General features: G+C 40.2%; 1 protein-coding gene across 3 annotated transcripts in view; it reads right to left on the bottom strand.

Moving 5' to 3' along the window:
• uckl1b (uridine-cytidine kinase 1-like 1b) overlaps positions 1–19,947 on the bottom strand; it is a 32,314-nt gene that overhangs the window by 9,778 nt on the left and 2,589 nt on the right. The window contains exons 1-7 of one of the 3 annotated variants that reach the window (XM_034172622.1): positions 12,919–13,701; positions 8,981–9,174; positions 6,017–6,123; positions 3,115–3,285; positions 2,744–2,815; positions 673–862; positions 484–545 (exon numbers count right to left, since the gene is read on the bottom strand). In XM_034172622.1, coding sequence (XP_034028513.1) covers positions 484–545; positions 673–862; positions 2,744–2,815; positions 3,115–3,285; positions 6,017–6,123; positions 8,981–9,174; positions 12,919–12,986 — 864 coding nt within the window. In that variant the 5' untranslated portion in view covers positions 12,987–13,701. Of the gene's footprint in view, positions 1–483; positions 546–672; positions 863–2,743; positions 2,816–3,114; positions 3,286–6,016; positions 6,124–8,980; positions 9,175–12,918; positions 13,702–19,947 lie in introns of those variants that run through there. The other 2 variants (XM_034172623.1, XM_034172624.1) reach the window with 2 other exon arrangements.

Below are 19,947 nucleotides of genomic sequence, written 5' to 3'. Positions count from 1 at the left end.
TCCTCGAATCCCTAAACTGCATTTCAAATTTCACTAGAACATTACCAGTACGAGTGTAGATTTTCTAATTGTCGTTACAGTAAAAGTAAAAACATGTTTAAAGGTGCAAAGACAAACGTTTTATGTTGAAACTAAGACAAAGATATAATTAAGGATTTTGGGAGGGGGCTAATTTCTATCCACTCTTTATTCATGCAGAATACACCTAATGAGAACAATTATGCACATTTGTCCTCCTCTAGTCCAAAACCTTGGTGGTGCATCTTCCCTCCACTAGAGGGAGTGCTAGAGCTTGTATTACTGACAAGCTGTCAGTTCCAACTGGAGCATGTCATACTGAGAGAAAAACAAAAGTACTTTCAGCCAGCTACTCTGAGGGAGACACCAGCACATCAGAGTGCAGGACCTGCATGCTGCAACAATTTAAAGTGTTCCTAATAAAGTGGAGCTGGAGTGTGTGTCTGCAGGTGCAACCTCTCTTACCTCCTCCAGCTGACTGTGGACATGTTGCACGATTAAATCAATGGCCACCATGTTGCCACCACCTGATACAAAGCAAAGAAACAAACACAATGTGACTGTGATTTTAAATGTTGGTTATGTCAAAACACGGGGATTGCATATAATTTAGGTAAAGATGAAATCAACTTTGAGTACGTGTGGACCACGTACCACGTGGCACCACAATGTCGGCCAGGCGCATGGTGGGCTCGATGTACTGCTCAAAGGAGGGCTTGACAAACTTGTTGTACTGCTTGATCACACCCTCGATGTCTCGGCCCCTTTCTGAAATGTCCCTTCTCAGCCGACGTACCAGGCGGATGTCGGAGTCGGTGTCCACAAAGATCTTCATGTCGAGCAACTGGCAGAACACAAAAATATGTTTAACTGAACAGAACCCTTTGGATACACAATCGATTGTGTATTTGTGTATTTTTCTCCATTCTTCTTAGTGCGATTAATCGCACTAAGAAGAATGGAGAAAAATGTAACCTAAATATACCTTTATTTATTATTTTTGGCTTCATGGTGCTTCAGCTCAAATAGTTTGTGTCTACATTGTGTTTCTTCTCTGTGCATATTGGGCTTCTCTGGATGAAGCATGCACGTAGCAGCACGTTAACAGTTATTACCTAAACACAACCATGTATTTGTTAAACCTGTAAAACTGTTTAGAAAAAAATAAAAAACTATAATAAATGGATTTCTTTAAAAAAAATTTTTATTTTTTTTATTCTGGTTTAAAATTTCAAGGAGCAGATTTGAAAATGAAAAATAATCCATATTAAACTCCATGTGAGATCAGATTTTTATTAAAGTGGTCAATGTTGTGCCAAACTGGGTTTATCTAATTTCACCTGTTTGATGTTTAATGTTAAACATCCTTAAAGTCCCACAATTCTATGAGTGTTTTAACAGACATTGTGAAAGACACCCCCATGGCCTAGAATTACCACTACTATTACCATTACCATTACTGCTGCATCACACAGCAATACCACTAATTTGTTTTGTACTTGAACTGAGTCACTAAAAAATGTTACAATGCCCTTTTTAGTGCTCTTGCTCATTATGCTTTGATAACTCGGGAAATGCAGTCTGCTCCATAAGAAGTTTGAGAATGACACTATTTTTGTAATTTATCTTAAGTACACCACCAGAGTGGAGCTAAAATGCAACAATTAAAATGAAGACTGTTGGCTTTAACTCTAGATGTTTAGCAAAAATACTGTAGCATTTTGGAATTACAGCTACCCTGTGTGCACAGTGATTAGAGTGATATTTTAAAAAATATTCTGATTAAACAAAATTACTTTTGTTTGCATTTATTTCTGACCATATAATAAAATTTGTATATAAAATATAGGGGTATCAACAATTTTGTCCAAGTATGTATTTATAGCACTATGTACAGCTTCTCCAATCACAGCAACAGAAACCTAACTCCTCCAGAGTTGTCACTCAATATATATGAACTGTTTACTTCAGACAGCTTTACTACAGAGTATGACAATCTTTGTATTAATGATCCTCTGAATTATCAACGGAAACTGGTTTTAAACATGATGTTGTTGTAATTCCTATTTTGTTTATGCAGTTTTTAATATTTTTTTAAAATAAAGTTCACAGTCTACACTACAAGCACATCTTGAATGTTTCATTTCAACCACACTTTAGTGATGAGAAGAGGCAACATTACAAACACTGTGTCTAAATAGTTGTGGAGTGTAACATTGCAAGACCATACGTAATCTCAAATTGTACCACACAGTCCGGGGACAGCTACCACAAAAGCCGATCACCGATCACCCCAGACTCTGAACATCTAAGCAAACTTGACCAGATGCCTGTAAAGTCCTACTCTAAGTGCGGAGAGTTAAAATTTCAGACAGGTAAGAAGGCACAAGGCCATTATTAGCCTTAAAAACAAACATTAAAATCTTAAAATCAATTCTAAGACGAACTGGAAGCCAGTGGGGTGAATAAAATACATTCGTAAAATGCTCATGTCTGGAAGCGTTCGTTAAAAGACAAGCAGCAGCATTTTGCACAAGTTGGAGGTGTGAAAGAGACAAAAAGTGCATCAGAGTAAGCAAGTCTAGAGCTGATGAAAGCATGAATGGCCACCTCAACATCACGTCTACTGAGAAAAGGCTTTACTTTAGCCAGAAGACATAAATGGAAAAAAATTGACAACAGAGTTTAGCTGTTGTTCCACGACAACTGCCGAACGTTTTCCTACCTGCAGGACTTCTTTATCTGCAAAGGACATGATTCCCTCAAAGATGATAACACTGGCTCCATATACTGTTTTCTAGGGTGGAAACACAGGCATGTTGTATTTCTGTACAGCTTAGAAGCTATTTACAGTTTACACTCATTAACAGGCACGTGCCATTGATGAGTGTTAAATATACACTAATAAGTGGAGGTGATGATGGTGATGCAGCGACTGTCCAAAGTAGCAGGTTTGCAGTGTGACTTTGAACCTCCAGTGTGCATGACTGAAACAATGTGAAGTAATATCAAAAATAAGATGATACTGCAGTAACTCTAAAATACTACCGTTGAACAGACAAAATGCATTGCCACAACATGTGCACGTGTCATTACCCATTCTTTCTCTCGTCCATGAGTTGTGAAGTTATACACAGGGATTTTCACACTTTTGCCCTTTTTGAGCTTCCGTAGTGTGTGTGTCAGCAAATCAAAGTCAAAGGCATCTGGGTGGTCAAAGTTATAGTCGTTACTGGCAGCTAAATTCTGCTGTTCTGGGGACAGGACCTGAGGACAACCATCACAACAATGACTTTACAGCAATCATAGAGAGCATATTTTAAACACATATGGCAGCATAAAACCACTGTTTTTTATTTCACTGAAAAGAATAAAGTAATAAACTACTTTGCAAACCAGTCTTAGTGATTTCTCTAATGTGTAGGTCAAACAGTGTCAGATCAAAGATCACCCCAAGGTGTTTCACTTTATCACTATGATGAATAACACAAATCTACAGTTAACGTTAGCTGGCCAAACTGATGCCTGTGTCTCACAGGACCAATGATAATCATCTAGGTCTTGTCAGAACTTAAAAGTAAGAAGTTGCTAGACATCCAATTTTTCACTGAAGCCAGACAATCATCCAAAGTCACTATGTTCGAGATTATCTGCAGTTATTGGCATGAGCCAATGTGTGTTGAGGGTGTGATGGTTGTGAATAGTCTGATGTTCAAACCATAAACTACTGTTGTCGAGATCAGGAAGAATGTCAAAATATCATTTTTGTTATGCAGTAGATGGTAAAATGAATGTTCTCTTTTCAATGAAAGAATGGCAGATAATTTCACCACTGCTGCCTTTGAGACAGGCAGCAATACTGCAATGGTGAGTGTCATTGAAAGTTAAAAATGTTCAACTTTTTCCACTTACCGTAGAAACAAGGACAAACTGGTTTACAGACTATCAGCATATTATTGTTGCATGTCAGATTCAAGAATGCCAGTTGAAATACAGCTCTTCAGGGTACATGGAGGTTATTCCAACTTCTGGGAATAAATTTGTCATTTTCTACCTTGTTTATTAGAGAAATTAGGATGTCTGAAGACAGTAACTCAACAGCGAGTAACAGTCACTCTGAGTAGCTAACGCAAATATGATGTCTTGCATTCCGGCGCTCATCATGTGATGACGACATCATCATGAGAAATGTCTGCACCCTTGGCACGCTTCATTTTTCGATTAAAAAAAGGGGGTGGGGAATAAAAATTGTGATAAAGCAGAGTTGATCTAAAGTGAAAAATGAAAGCATTTATTGGATTAAACACTGTCACTGTTTCCTTGATTGTTAAAGCTGGGTGTTGTGGGCAAACTATTGCTTTAAACATTCAAACTTTGCTATGGTCGGTTTGAAAAGAGGCCCCAGCTCCAAGTGGATAGTTGTACAGTTTAGTTGTGGTGAAAACACAAACTGATCCAAAATATATATGAACCAATTGTGAATCTCATGTTTCTCACAACTGTGGTTCAACCGCAACGTTTCTGAATTTGTAAAACCACAAAAACATAAGATGGAACTGTTCAGTGAATAACTCACAGACAAGAATGTTCACTGGTGTCAAGTGCAGTCACCAGTAATAATAATAATAATAACAATAATAATAAAAGAAAACAATAACCAAAATGAATAAATAAATGAAGAAAACTAGTGCAATAATAAAACCTCTAGTTCAGATTATAACTGCCAAAGGTAGTGAAAAGCAATATCCAGGAATTAAAATTACTGTTGTCTTAAAAATACTGTTGTGTGACAGCAAAATGATCAAAGAGAAAGATGTGATTTTTTTGTTTGTTTGTTTTGTTAACAACTGTGACTTAGCAACCCCTCAAATGGACTTTCCAGCTATGAACTGGAATGACAACACTAACAAATTATTCTGAACCATCATTCTGGTTCAATCACTACATCGCAAACCACAAAAAGCATCAATATTTCCTGTGGAAAAACAGCTCAATCTTACATCCATATAAATTCAAAAAGTAAAGTAGCGGTCATTAAACACAGTCACCGTACATACGTTCTGCTTGACGAAACAGCAGCAGATAAATTAGTGATACATGCAAAAACAGCAACAGATGAATGTGGCGGGCCTTAATTTAGGAGAACAAGATGTGCCACTATGACGTCTGTACCAGGTGGTGTGTGTGACTGTGTACGCGCCCTGAGGGTGGCTGAGTATTAAAACTCCAGACCTAGTACTTGGCAAATTGTACCAGACACGCCTCCGTCTAAAGTGTACCGATTTACAGATGCAGTCTGGTAAACTGGTGTCAGGAAAACACTGTGTGTGTCAGGATCAAATGTATGTGGTGTTATCTCAGCTGATTTTATAGCTGGCATTATTTCAATGGAGTTGAATTCCATAGGTGGTGTTTCTGTGATACAATGTGCTAGCTTGCACTTTGTGAGGGTGACTGCGTGGCTGGTCAGCCAATGTTAAATCCCTCTGAATCACTGTTGTCAGACTGTGACAGGATTACATAACTGCAGAGTGGGCGGAGGTGTAGAAGGGCATGACTGACGGCTCTGGCTTGACTGTGCTTCACTACTTTCTCTGCAAAATCTCTTTTCACTCGTCCGCCTGTTAATATTTTATGCTTCCCCTCTCCTTTGTCTTCAGTTACTCCACTTGTCCGTGTTCCCCCTGTGGGATCCAAAGTGCATCAGATTTTCTCTCTTTAACTGTGTCTTCTGTACCCAGACTTGCTCTTCACTAGTGTTCCTTCAAGTGTGTGTGTGTGTTTGGGGGTGTAAGCCCAGACAGAAATTAAAGGAACATGAAGTATCTCTTGAATCTAAAATTAGCTGAAGCAATGCAAAACCTGACTGTGTAATTACGCTGTTGTAGGTTCACAGCAACCTTACAGCATTCCAACCTTCCAGCAATAATGAAAAAGTGCACAGCTCAATGCATTAGGGTGATTCATACTACACACAGTTGTATAAACACATGCATACCTTGTAAAAAGAGTCCATTGAGAGTAGTACTAACCAGGGAACATCAAGAGCTTCGATGATTTTTCTGGCGACGGTGGTCTTTCCTGAAGCACTGCCGCCACACAGTCCTGAGACATGAAGATATTCAGTGCTTTTGATAAGTTTTCATCACATACATCATTGAAGATTGAGCAGCATGCTGGGGACATGTTCATGCTGGCCTGTTGAGTGCAAGCTCTGGTTGCTGGAGGCTATTACTTGCATGTTGAGACGGGCAGAAAACCAACATCAACGTCAACAGATTTGGAATATTTGAAGTAATAATAGTATCAATATGGAGCCACAGCAGACTCAGGTAAAAATCAATGACAAATATGAATATGTTTGTCAATACTCACTTGTCACTACTTCTCTGTGCAAAAGGGCTTGGAAGGGTATTTGTCTATCCATGAGTATTATAAGCAACTCAAATTGGTTTATGGATTTCAATGAAACTTCTCCCAATGGCAACACACCATGTGATGATGTGAATGAAGGAAAAAATATTTTTTGCAATGTCTTCAAGGGGAGATCATTTGACTTTTGTTGTTGTATTTATAGATCCTACTTGTAAATTGCAGTAAAAACACACTTGTGGGATTCTTGAGATTTGTTAATTCAGGTATTTCATCACAACAAATTTACTACAAGTTAAATCAAGCCGGGAGAATGCACTGACACAGGATACTGCCACATCCACCATACCAGAGAACCGGTCTGGGTGCTGGAGGGCAAACACTCAGGCAGACAACCGACTCATCAGAACCTCTCAAAGGTGCCGTACTTTCCAATGTCAGTTATTTTTTTAAAGTTTGGGAGGTCCTGTGACTGATACTTCGATGTAATTTGTACTCTGGAAAATCTACCATCTACCTGCTGCAATGAGGTGACCATTGGCCTGCTGCAGCCACTGGGGTCCTCAACACTCAAGCACCTGTATGCTGGATCATTCACAGAGGAAAAACGCACCGCATGTCCAAAATGTCATAGCTGATAATCCTTATATGAGTCTTCCTAAGTAAATGTTCGTTTGACAAAAAAGTCATTCCAGTGGTACCCAAGGATCCTCCGAAGAAACCTAGTACCAGTTGTCGTATGGCTGAGTGCTGTATTGTGCACAGATCTCTAGTCACATGCTAGAGCTCCAACGATTGGCTGTTTTCTTTAAAAGTAGCAGGCCTACTAATACAGTGATGAAGAAGGGAAAAGAAGCCAATGAGACAATGTCTCCATTCTGTGGAACTATAATGGAACAATTTAATTTACAATGGGACAATTGGCAAGTATCGTGGCAACAAATGTACATTAATTTTAACTCAAAACAAACTGGCAGCATCGTGACTTAGTGGTTAGCACTGTTGCCTCACAGCAAGTAGGTTATGGGATCACCTGGGGGCCTTTCTGTGGGGAGTTTGCATGTTCTCCCCGTGTTTGTGTGGGTTCCCTCCAGGTGCTCTGGCTTTCTCCAACTTCCAAAGACATGCAGGTTAGGTGAATTGGACATTTTAAATTGACCATAGGTGTGCGTGCAAGTAAGAATGAATGTGTTTGTCTATATGTGGCCCTGCGGTAGACTGGAGGTTCATGTGTTAATGGTGTACCCTGCCTCTCACCCTATGACTGCTGGGATAGGCTCCAGCCCCCCATGACCCTTAACTGGAGTAAGCGGGTATAGAAGATGGATGGATGTTAATTTACCAATGTCTCAGGCAAAACTGCCTCCGTGGCCAAGCCTGCAACCTTGTTGAGTGCATTTAATTTTTCTGGGTTTGTTGAAAAATAACTAAGGCTTGGTTAGGGCTCAGCGATATTTTATCAGTAGCACTTGGCATATGGTGAAGGAGCATTTAGGCCTGCTACTCCTGATCTGTGGAAAGAGTTCCCTCATGACTTGAGACATTTTCCTCCTGTCTCTTAGTTTGTCAGCAAGCTGAATACTACTCCTGTATATGCTGTAAAAATCTTTGAATTGATTTTTTTCTTGCCCTAACAAGTTCTGAATAAATTGTTTGATTTGTCTGTCAGAATTTTATTTGTAAAAATTTATAAATAATTGCCCATTTTTATGCAGAATGGTTGCAAAAAAAACAAAAAACAAACAAAACAAAACAAAAAACAAGACTCCACTTGCATTCTGTATTACTGCGATTATGGTGAACTGAATAACAAACTACTTTTGAGTAAATCAGCAATGGCACAATACCACTGTTTCATGTCCTATACAATACTGATACTGGATCCTTCAGTACCTGATACAGATATTATAGTTTTCCCATTCTTTAAACAACTAGTCTGTTAATAATTACATTTGGTTGCATGTACTTTGGTAACTTAACTATCTAACAAAACATCAATTCAAACTGTCAAACAAATATTCTACTCTCCAGAGGTGGGACAATGTCACTGTCAAGTCAATCTCAAGCTGCGAATCTGCAAGTCTCAAGTCAGCTTGCAAACAATTGGTGGTTATTATGACTTGAGACTTGCTGATTCATGACTTGAGAGTGACTTGATGGTGATCTCTGCTACTCTCCCTGAAGGTAAACATACCTACAATAGAAGACTCAGATCTGATTCCCCCCACCCCCGATCCAGCAATTTTGGCCAACATTAGACCTTCCAACATATCAGACTGGCGCACCCCCAGATCAAATTAATCATTCATTTTGTCAAATTAAAACCTCAGAGAAAATGATCTAATTTGCCTGAGCAACTACTGTTTTGGAAGAGAAAATTGCATAATTCAAGTATTTGAGCACAATGTTGTATTTGAAATTATTTGTACTAAAAAGGCCACTTTTTAAATTAATTAAATTTCATGTAATAACTACCTTGGTTACTTTACGTGTTGTGTACTTCGATGTGTGACACTGTTCAATAATGGGTGCACAAACACTGAATGAAATAAACAAAAACATATTACAACAATGATTTCTTGTATCCTACCAATGACAAAGGCTTCTTTGGACTGTGTTCCATGTTCATTGTACCAGGGCGGGCGACCAGCTGTGTAGATGGTTCGTTTAGATGTTCGGAGGAGAGGAGGTTCCGACTTACACTGGCTGGTGGTTCTTTTTCGTGGTGATAGAGCAGTACTTACTGAGGGGAGGAGACAGTCCAGTGATCCATCACCACCTCCACTGGAAGGCACCAAAACACACAAAAAATAAGTAAGTAATCACTGTTTTGACCAATGTGGGTCACATTAAATTCTGCACATATTTAAAAAAAGGAGGGGAGGTTCTTTTCTGTTGTTCCAAGTATAAGCTACTACATTACTGTTATTACTACTACACATTGCAGTTAATGAAATATACATGACTACAAAAGAACAACTCATCATTCTGTGGATCTAACAAATTGTATTTAACAAATACTGAGCTGTAGCTCTCCAAATTGGTCTTAAAACAGACAATGAAGTAGTAGCAACAGGACTGTCATGGTCATTTAATTTTTCAGTCTCATTGTGGCGTGAAAAGCATGTTTTACAGTCCATAAACACTGTGTGTGTAACTATGGGACAAACAAAAGTGTCTCAGCTAACTGACAGTAAACTGAGCTCATGTAGCAATACAGGCCACGGGTTAATGTTTAGTTTTAAGCTTTGTCCTGTTGTTTAGTGTAACACCACCTCAGGCACTTTGGTACAATATGTACTGTAGTGTTCACTTCAGTCTCCAAGGAACCATCAAAACTACAGTCCTGTGATGAGTTGTGTAAATTAATATTTGTGCATGCAAGATGACTAATATAGAAAACCAGAGTACTGTGTTATGTCAAATCTGACATGTACAACTTCAATAAATCTGCCATGCACAAATGGAAACAAGCCCATTCAAATCCCTGTCAGCCTCCTGTGGGAGGCAGGTACAGAGTGAATTTGCATGTGCACTATTTAAACTAAACAGACTGGTCAGTATTATCTGCTGCATGTCACAAAACAGCAAGTGTTGATGAAAAAAACTGCAATAGATTTTTTTCCTCTGCACTTCAGAGGAAAATCTTTTGCAAGTTTCTTGTACATCACATTCAAACGTGTGCAACTAGAGGTTCCGCATCAGCTTTTGCAACAATAAGTGGGGTTACAAAATCGGTTACAAAACCTGCAACCTGAGAAGAATCTGGGAGGAGAGTTTAATTTGATGACTTGTAATGAGGAAGGAAAAGGAAAAAAATTAGTTAACATTCAGTTAATGGTTGTCCCTAATTAGAATTCAGAGCAGAAAACAACTACACAAAGAACTGGTCTAACCAAATGCTACGTAATCAGGCAAGAACTCAACTTTGCTCCAAAATGCATGCAAGAGTCCAGTGCGTGTAAAGAATAACATGGAATATAATCAACTCAAAATGCAAACTATTGATTATGTGTGCCAAAATCACGAGCATCATCAAAATAGTGGTTGCCTTTACTTTGTTTTTAACAGACCCAGCTTTCTTTGGACGATTAGCCGAGCTAGGTAACAGTTGCTAACAACACTTACTAATACAAGTGATCCATACTTCACCCGGCAAGGACGGCAAAAAACAACAACAAAAAAAAAAAAAAAACAGATGTCATTGCTGGAGAAGATCACCCAAAGAGCTGTGTTCCTCGTTTAGGTCTCTCAGGACAACTCTATCACTACACAGCTCATAAACCTCATGTGGAAAGTCACAAGGTTAAAGGTGCGGCCAACACAAAGGAGAATAAAGATTTATCTTATCGTACAGAGACCACCTGAGATTAGACCGAGCAGGGAGTGTGCCGAGTCAGGGAACACATAAACCCATCAGGCACTGGTTATCAGTTCAAACCAAACCAGGGTGTCCTAAGATATTAACCCTGTAGACTGTGCTGAATCATTTCCTGGCTCCTTGGTCGGTGGTTACAGCCCCAGCATTCAGCGATCAGAACAGGAAAAAGTTAAGAAAGGAGGGATAATAAGGAGTCACAATGCTGTGCACCTGAGACAGACATAGGAATTACCTCAACTCAGTTGTAATAATAGTAAACTGTAAATAAGACACAGGTTATCATTTTATACTGCCCGTTTCCCTTGCTCTCCATTTAAAATAAAAAATAATAAAAATGCACCACCACTCACTCACATTGCAAATTAATTTAGCTTGTCACTGCAATGAGGGGTTTGGGCCTTGGTTTGACATAGACTATGGCGCAGCAGCACATGGTTACAAAATGTTGCTCTGCTGCCACCAAATATCCCACATAGGTGGCCCCTGTGGCCACCACGCTGCAAGCCTTCAGAATTGTTTTACACTTCCATAAATGCCCCAATCCTTCATGCCTTTTAATTCAAAATGCTGTAAAAAGAGTGACTCAAACAGGGACATTAAATGTACTGTAATCATCTAGAGATAAGACAGTTCTGTGGGCCCGCAGTTTCCTCATTTAGATGAGAAGTGCACCTCATTTTTTAAGTTGGTTCCACTCCTCCAGCCAATGCAAAGGAGTCGGTATCGGGTTATTTGGTCACGTGACTTTTAGTCAGGATTCTGACATTTTGCTGACTGGCTGAGACACGCCACTCTCTGATTGGCTGCAGCCTTTGTTTACAACGTAGCACTGGTACCACAGTCTCTGGAGGAGTGGAACCAACTTACATTTTCGGCGGTTACGCCACAGCCAATCACAAAGCGTGGCGTGATAGCCAACAGCGGCCGACGTATCAGATGGACCAATCACAGCCATGTTTTCAAAAACATGCTAGCAGTCTCTTTGTATAAGAGACTGTGGTACCAGTGCTACTTATTTTTCATCAATAGTACCTTCAGGAAACACCACATTCATGAAAAAAACAACACCACACACATTTTTGGTCCTTGGCTGGACAGTTTGAGTTACATTACCCAATAACACAAGTAACTTGAATTAATTTCAATTAAAAAAAAAATATTTCTAGATTTGTTCTACTATTGACTTCTATTGAAGTATTGCAGTTAAGGAAAGAACCAACTTTTGTAAAATTTCCTTTTCTGAATTGTTTTAAAATAGATTTTTATTTTGGCCACCAAAAATGTTAATTTAGGACTTTGGTGGCCCACTTGACCAGTGCTTAGAAACATTTGCATTGTCTATCACTGGTTTGGGCTGTCAAATATTATTGCAAATATCACAAGAATTTTAGCACTTGGGTTTTTTCCTCGTGGTTAGAACACTTGCTGGTGACCCAAAGTTCGAGGGACGTAACACTTTACACACCAACACCAAAATTAATTTATTTTTGCTCATTTTAAAGATCTTGACTTCATGCATTTACCAAGATACATACACCTTAGGCACATTCACTTCATCACTTTTTGAAAATGGGTTCCAAAAAATTAACCAAATTTATTCCAGACCAAATCCAACCTGTGCTGCGAGTCTTGTGGTAATTTGTTTGATAGTTTTTCAATTGTCCTATAAACAAACCATCAAAGAAGCAAAAAGGTATGATGACGCTTCCTTTGGCACAAAATGATGATCACTGTAACAAACTGGATTCATTATCATAGAAAATAACATTATATGGCATACAAAAACAACAATCTGTTGCAAACATTTTGAAATTGCTGCTTTGACCTGATAAACAAAATCCCATTACACAAAAAGTCATTCAGCCACAACACTGAAATACTGCCCATACATAAGTCAGGTGGCTGTAATGCATGCACAAAACTGCAATCATTCTAACAAAACTGGTTTTACTAAATGTCAGATACTAAGGTGTACAGAATATCCTATAACTGGAAATTAAAGGTGTCTCTCCTGTCCAACCAGATATTAGAGACTGCATGCATATCCCTCATACACACCAACTGCACAAACGCAAAAATATAAAACAACTGAGAAACGAAAAGTAGAAGCGCATAAATAAATAAATAAATAAATAAAAGGCACTTACCTGCCGTCAGATGTTAGAGTCCAACAGCCAGATATTCTAGCTCCTGTGTAAGCTGGCAGAGAGCTCATAACTGGAGAAAATATAAGGGAAGGCTTCCACTGTGAGCACTCTACTGGTGTTTTAATTTTATATTACTGCCAACAGGTAACCCAGGACATGTACATTCAAACCCCATAAAACACTTAACAACACACCCACTGAGAGGGGAGTTTGGGCAACATAGAGTGGAATCAGCTGGGATGAGAAATGAAACATTAAACATCTGTTATGGTTTCTGTTTCCTCGATTTAGCAGAGCAATAGACCGCGAGAGAGGACAAGAATGAGAGAAAGGAAGAAAGGCACTGTAGTTGGGGAGAGAGCGCGTTCAGTATGAAATGACTGCAAAGCTTTTCCCTCCTCTTTCTTTTGCTCCTCCCCTTAGCTGTCCAGCCAACAAATGTAAGAGGATAACCTGCCCTCCAGATTATATTCATTAGATGGTATAAATAGAGCTCTCCACTCTTAGCAGGCGCATATAGACACGAACGTACACCAAACACAGGTCATCTGTCTTTGACAAGTCAATCGAGCAATACGTTCTGGACAGCAAGAAGAGGGACCGCAAAACAGCATCAGACATTGAGAAACAGGCGACGAAAACTGCAAGAAAACACGGGCAGGAAGGGCGAAAGTGACGTGCCAAATGTCGTTCTCCTCCGCTTTGATGTTGGCGCAGTTGTCCGAATCCATAACAAAGGTGCTTGGGGCAATGCTGGGGAAGAGAGGGAGAGGGAGCTAGAGATGTTTGATTCTCCTGCAGGGACTTGCTATGGCTCTGTGTGGTTACACAGCAACACCCACCCCCACCACCCGAACTTAACTCACAGTGCAGAGCAGGGAATAAACAGCATGCTGAAAGCTAACACTATCAGCTGACTGTCAGTTTGTGTGACAGCCCTGTGCAGCACACACTCCTACAGTGCTCCCGGGCCGCAGCACGTACAGACAAACAGATCGTTATTCTCAGAGATCAGAGGAGACAGACTAATTGTTTTCCACAGCAGAAAAAACAAACCCAAGAACTGTGCAGGCCACAGCTTAAACACCGCTGAGGCAGGCCGCAGCAGTGGTTTAAAACCAGCACTTAAGCATCTCCAAATATCTGGTGGATGGGTGTGATGGGTCCTCATTTCTTTGTTTTCCTCCTAGTTAAATCCAGAGAGGAAGGACACACGAGGGATTTCAACGCTGTCGTTGACGTAGGTTTGGAACTGTCTGTGTCACTGTAAACTGCAGCCAGGCGACAGCTGCAAAGCAAGAAGCGACACCTAAACCAGAGCTCTGAATTGACTGCTATGCCAAAAATTTTCTCTATGACTACACAGAGAGGTTGTGTGCTTGTAATGAAGTAAAACCGGTACTTACACTCAAGTACAAGAGAAATAACACATGGCAGAGAGGCCTCCTCAAAGTCTCCTGGCTGATTTCAAGGGGAACTCTGAGTTTTTTCAAACTGGGCCCTATTTTTTAAAGTCAACGCTTCACTTGAGTGAGAGAGAGAGAGAGAGAGAGAGAGAGAGAGAAAGAAAGAGAAAGAAAGATATTTGGTCTAGAATCGAGTTGGAACACCAACATGGTCACAGGCTAAAGAGCTGGACATAGTAAAGCCAAAGCAAAAAAACAAACAAACAAAAAAAAAAAAACACTTCTGAATTTATTTCTAGTAATATCATCCAAGAACAGTGTTGAGTGACAAAATAGAAAACCCTTTCTCACTATCAAAGAAACTGATAATAGTGATTAGGGATGGGTATCGAGAACCGGTTCCTTTCGGGTATCGTTAAGAAATGATTCGATCCACCGACATCAATAAGCTTTGAGCTTAACGATTCTGTTATCGGTCCTTCAGAGTGGCTGTTGTTTTGGGAGGTGTTTGTCAGGAAAATGATAATTTCTCTACATTGATTACAGACCCTGCAGCGGGTCTGTAATCAACTTTTCTGCAGCGCGGCTTTGCTTTGAACCTTGAACCAATCGAAGCAGTGGTTCGCAGGTTGAAGCAAGTCTTCTATGTATTGCTTTGTTTATTCTTCCTTTCTTTCGCTTAATTTTCCCCCACTAAAACCCTAAAGAGCATACTTCTGTGAGTATTATTTACCTTTTCTATATTAAACCGACCTGTTACGGTCTTCTGAAACAGTTGATAGATGTATTTTATAACTTAAAAACGAGAGTGACGCTAACGCGTTAGCATGTCTATGGCATTTTCAATGTTAAAAGTTAGCATTAAGCAATTGCAGCTGTCATCACGTTCGGGTGCATTTGTTTTCAAATTGTAATATTTCTTGAATTTATTTTTACTTATATATTAATAATCTAATGATTGTTATATACAATTTTAGAGAAAGAGGCAAAAAGAACCTGAATAGAAACACAACAGAAAATATAAAAGCAACTAACAATGAACATACATGTCTTGTTGTGAGAAAGAAACAAGAATCGTCCTCCGTTCTGTTCACACAGCTCCAAACGTTGCGCGGCTCTCTGACGAGTCAAGTTAGAACGATAGAATCTAGTCTGAATTAATAACTTCAAAGCGAAACACAGTTTTGTTTATTTTTATTTATGTCCAAAGATCAAGGGTACAGGGACCAATTTCATATTTATTTACTTTAAGACTCAATGAAATACGAGGTCTCTTAGATAATAAACCGACCCTTTTATTATTTTTTTTAACTATATGGATTTGAATGACATGCGATTACACCAATCATGCTTGAACCCTCGTGCGCATGCGTGAGTTTTTTCACGCGTGTCGGTGACGTCATTTCCCTGTGGGCAGGCCTTGAGTGAGATGTGGTCCCGCCCTCTCGGCTGAATTCCTTTGTTTCACACGCTGCTCGAGACGGCGCGCGTTGCTTTATCAAAAGTTTTTCTGGACCTGTGAGGAATATCCGAGTGGACACTATTCGAGAAATTAAGCTGGTTTTCTGTGAAAAGTTTAACGGCTGATGAGAGATTATGGGGTGTTTCTGTCGGTGTAAGGACTTCCCACGGAGCGGGACGTCCTGCAGCGCTTCCAGGCGCTGTCGTCGGCCTGTTTCGAGCTGAAAACATCCTAATTTAAGGCTTAATTCACCCAGGACATCGTGAGAGAACAGAGAAGATTCAGAAGAGGCCGGCATGAGGAATTTATGCGGACATTCCACTGTTTAAGGACATTTTTTTAATGAAAGACGTACGCGCAAATTCGCCGAGTCGTTTCCGTGATGACTCGGCAAATCTGTGTGCGCCGTGACAGGAAAAACACCTCCGTGTTGAAAACCATTTGTAGAATTCAAGCGGCTTTTAATGGCTTTCAACAAGTGAGTAACTGAGAAATTGTTTAACAGCTTGGGCATGTTCCAACTTGCCCGTTAAGATTTCCAACGGAGGTGTTTTTCCTGCCGCGACCCCCCGCGGTCGGGTCCAGCCCGACATGCGACTCTGCCCGCACGTTCTTTCATTACAAAATGACCGTTAACAATGGAATGTCCGAATAAACTCCTCATGCCGACTTCTTCTGAAAGTTCTCTGTTCTCTGACGACTTACTGCGTCAACAGAGCCTGAAATGTGGAAGTTTTCAACTTGAAACGGCGAGACGCTGCCGCCTCGAAGCGCAGATCGCCGTCAGGCGCCGTGGACCGTCCTTAAAGCGACACTACCAGACCAAAATCTCTCATCAGCCGTTAAAATTTTTACCGAAAACCAGCTGAATTTATTGAATGGTGTCCACTCAGTTGTGCCTTACAGTTTTGAAAAAAATTTTATCAAACAAAGCAACAGTCTCTGAGCCATTCCTAAACAATGAAAAAAATCGACGAGCGGGTGGACGACTCCTCACTCAAAGACTGCCCACAGGCGAATGACGTAACCGACAGGCGTGAAAAAACTCTTGCATGCCCACGAGGGTTCAAGCATGTCTGATGTAATCACACGTGATTCAAATCCATATGGTTTTTGAAAAAAATAATAAGGTCGGATACTTTTCTAATAGACCTCATACATAGAAAACCTGTAAAGCCTACTTTTAGTACAAAATTCACAAGAGGTATCGATCAGGGAACCGATAAGGAATCGGATCGATAAGCAGAATCGATAATGGCATCGATATCCATAAAATCTTATCAATACCCATCCCTAATAGTGATAAAAGGAAAACATCGGCTCCTACACTCTAGTGTTGGGAATCAGTCCTGTCTTCCTTGCTCGAGAGTGCTGCAGGTTTTTTCGAGTGAGTTATTGAGTCAGCTCGAGGAAAGAGCCTTTTTCTCAGTCAAACAAAGTCCAGTAAAAGGTTTTAATTATTTAATGTTGCTGGTATGATGTGAAAAAGATCATTTGTCTGCCAGCTGCTTGCTGCAGGTGGGACACATGACTGAACCAGGTGAATGTACACACATCTGGCTGCTCAGAGATTTTGATATGGCTACAGATTAAAATAAAATTAATATAAATTTCAATTTATTTTCCTTTATATAGCGCCAAATCATAACAAAGTTGCCTCAAGGTGCTTCACACAAGTAAGGTCTAACCTTACCAACCCCCAGAGAAAGCACACAAATGACAGTGGTAAGGAAAAACTCCCTCTGATGATTTGAGGAAGAAACCTCAAGCAGACCAGACTCAAAAGGGTGACCCTCTGCTTGGGCCATGCTACTGGATATATTAAAATAGAATGCTAGAATAAAGACTGTTTTCTTTTTTGATAATATACCAGAGCGGTGCAGATAATCTGTGGCAGTGGAATATCTGTACACACACACACACACAAATTCATAAAGTATTCACAGCACTTGACTTTTTCCACATTCTGTTATATTTACAGCCTTATTCCAAAATGGAGTAAATTCATTTTTTCCCTCAAAATTCCACTCACAACACCCCATAATGACAACATGAAAAAAGTTTTTTTTTTTTGCAAATCTATTACAAATAAAAAAACCATGAAATCACGTGTACTAAGTATTCACACCCTTTGCTCAATTTGTTGATGCACCTTTGGCAGCAATTAAAGCCTCAAGTCTTCATGAATATGATGCCACAAGCTTGGTGCATCTATCTTTGGGCAGTTTTGCCGATTCCTCTTTGCAGCACCTCTCAAGCTCCACCAGGTTGGATGGGGAGCGTCGGTGTACAGCCATTTTCAGATCTCTCCAGAAATATTCAATCGGATTTAGGTCTGGGCTCTGCCTGGGCCACTCCTTTGATATCCTGGCTGTGTACTTAGGGTCATTGTCACGCTGAAAGATGAACCATCGCCCCAGACTGTGGTCAGAAGTGCTGTGGAGCAGGTTTTCATCCAGGATGTCTCTGTACATTGTTGCATTCATCTTTCCCTCAATCCTGACTAGTCTCCCAGTTCCTACTACTGAAAAACATCCCCACAGTATGATGCTACCACCACCATGCTTCACTGTAGGGATGATACTGGCTAGGTGATATACAGTGCCTGGTTTCCTCCAAACATGATGTCTGGCATTCATGCCAAAGAGTTCAATCTTTATCTCATCAGACCAGAGAATTTTGTTTCTCATGGTCACAGTTCTTCAGGTGCCTTTTGGCAAACTCCAGGTGGGATGCCATGTGCCTATTATTTGGGGATGGCTTCCATCTGGCCACTCTACCATACAGGCCTGATTGACGGATTGCTGCAGAGATGGTTGTCCTTCTGTAAGGCTCTCTCTCCACAGAGCAATGCTGGAGCTCTGACAGAGTAACCATCGGGATCTTGGGCACCTCCCTGACAAAGGCGCTTCTCCCCTGATTGTTCAGTTTAGATGGGCAGTTAGCTCTAGGAAGGGTCCTGGTGGATCCAAATGTCTTCCATTTTCAGATGATGGAGGCCACAGTGCTCACTGGGACCTTCAAAGCAGCAGAAATGTTTCTGGTGTTCAGGACACTGAATTTGTATTCAGTGCCCTGAACACCAATCAAATAAATGTGAAACTAAATAATATTTGCAGATCGTAAACCATTTAACTGTTGGTTAAGGTGTTGATTCTGTCATGTTTTCATTTGTGGTATTGTGACATGCAAATACTATCTGTTGGCTGTAATTTACCACTTTCACAACAACAAAACAATCGCTTCTCCTTTTGCAGCTGTTCACTGTACTTCAATATAACATAAAGTACCATTTTTAAAGCATTCCCATGCAAAAAAAAAGTAGTAGAGGAAGAAGAAAAAAAGAAAGTAGTATTTGTGAATTTCTGAATTAATGTGATAACTCAAAAATCCTACAAGAAGCCCTCATCAGGCTACTTGAGCATTCAATTTCTTGGAAGGAAACAAACATGATGCACCTGTTTAGTTTAATTAAGTTTATTCTGGCTTGGGTTTGAGAAACTGGGAGACGCTCATGTATTCAAAGCGACAGTGTGCATGATTTTTTTGTCATCCAGAAGTGAGACTGCAGCCTGCATTATGCTGTCATCAGTCACAATATTGTTTCCTTTCTTTTCCTTCTTTGCAGATGGAGGTTTATGGTCCTTTCGCTTCTTTTGTGATAAGCAGTAATACATATTATCCTCCATTTCACAAAAAATAGGGTTCTCAGACTTGTTAGCCTGCACTAGCAACCAGTAGACAGTGTTTCTGAGATTCCCCTTGTTTTAGTTTCAGGCTTCCAGCCACACTGAAAATGAGAAAGGTGAAGTAAAGATGTGACTTTTTGGCTCCTGTATCAATATGGCGGCCTCTATGAGCCTTGCATGTATATTTGAAAGACTCATTCAAAGCTCAAAGCGCATGAAAACAAATTGATTTCATGCTGCAGGTATTATACATTTATAACAATGTTATCAATGCTGTATTCTGCCAATAGTAAGTCCCTTCGGCTGCTCCCTTGTTTGTACTCGGGGTCGCCACAGCAAATCCAAGGTGGATCTGCATGTTGAATTGGCACAAGTTTTACGCCGGATGCCCTTCCTGACGCAACTCCACATTACATGGAGAAATGTGGCAGGGGTGGGATTTGAACCCGGAACCTTCTGCACCGAAACCAAG

The sequence above is a fragment of the Thalassophryne amazonica genome, chromosome 6, assembly GCF_902500255.1.
Source record: "Thalassophryne amazonica chromosome 6, fThaAma1.1, whole genome shotgun sequence".
Lineage (NCBI taxonomy): Eukaryota > Metazoa > Chordata > Actinopteri > Batrachoidiformes > Batrachoididae > Thalassophryne > Thalassophryne amazonica.
Note: the sequence above shows the minus strand (reverse complement) of the source record. Positions and strands in the feature narration are given on the sequence as shown.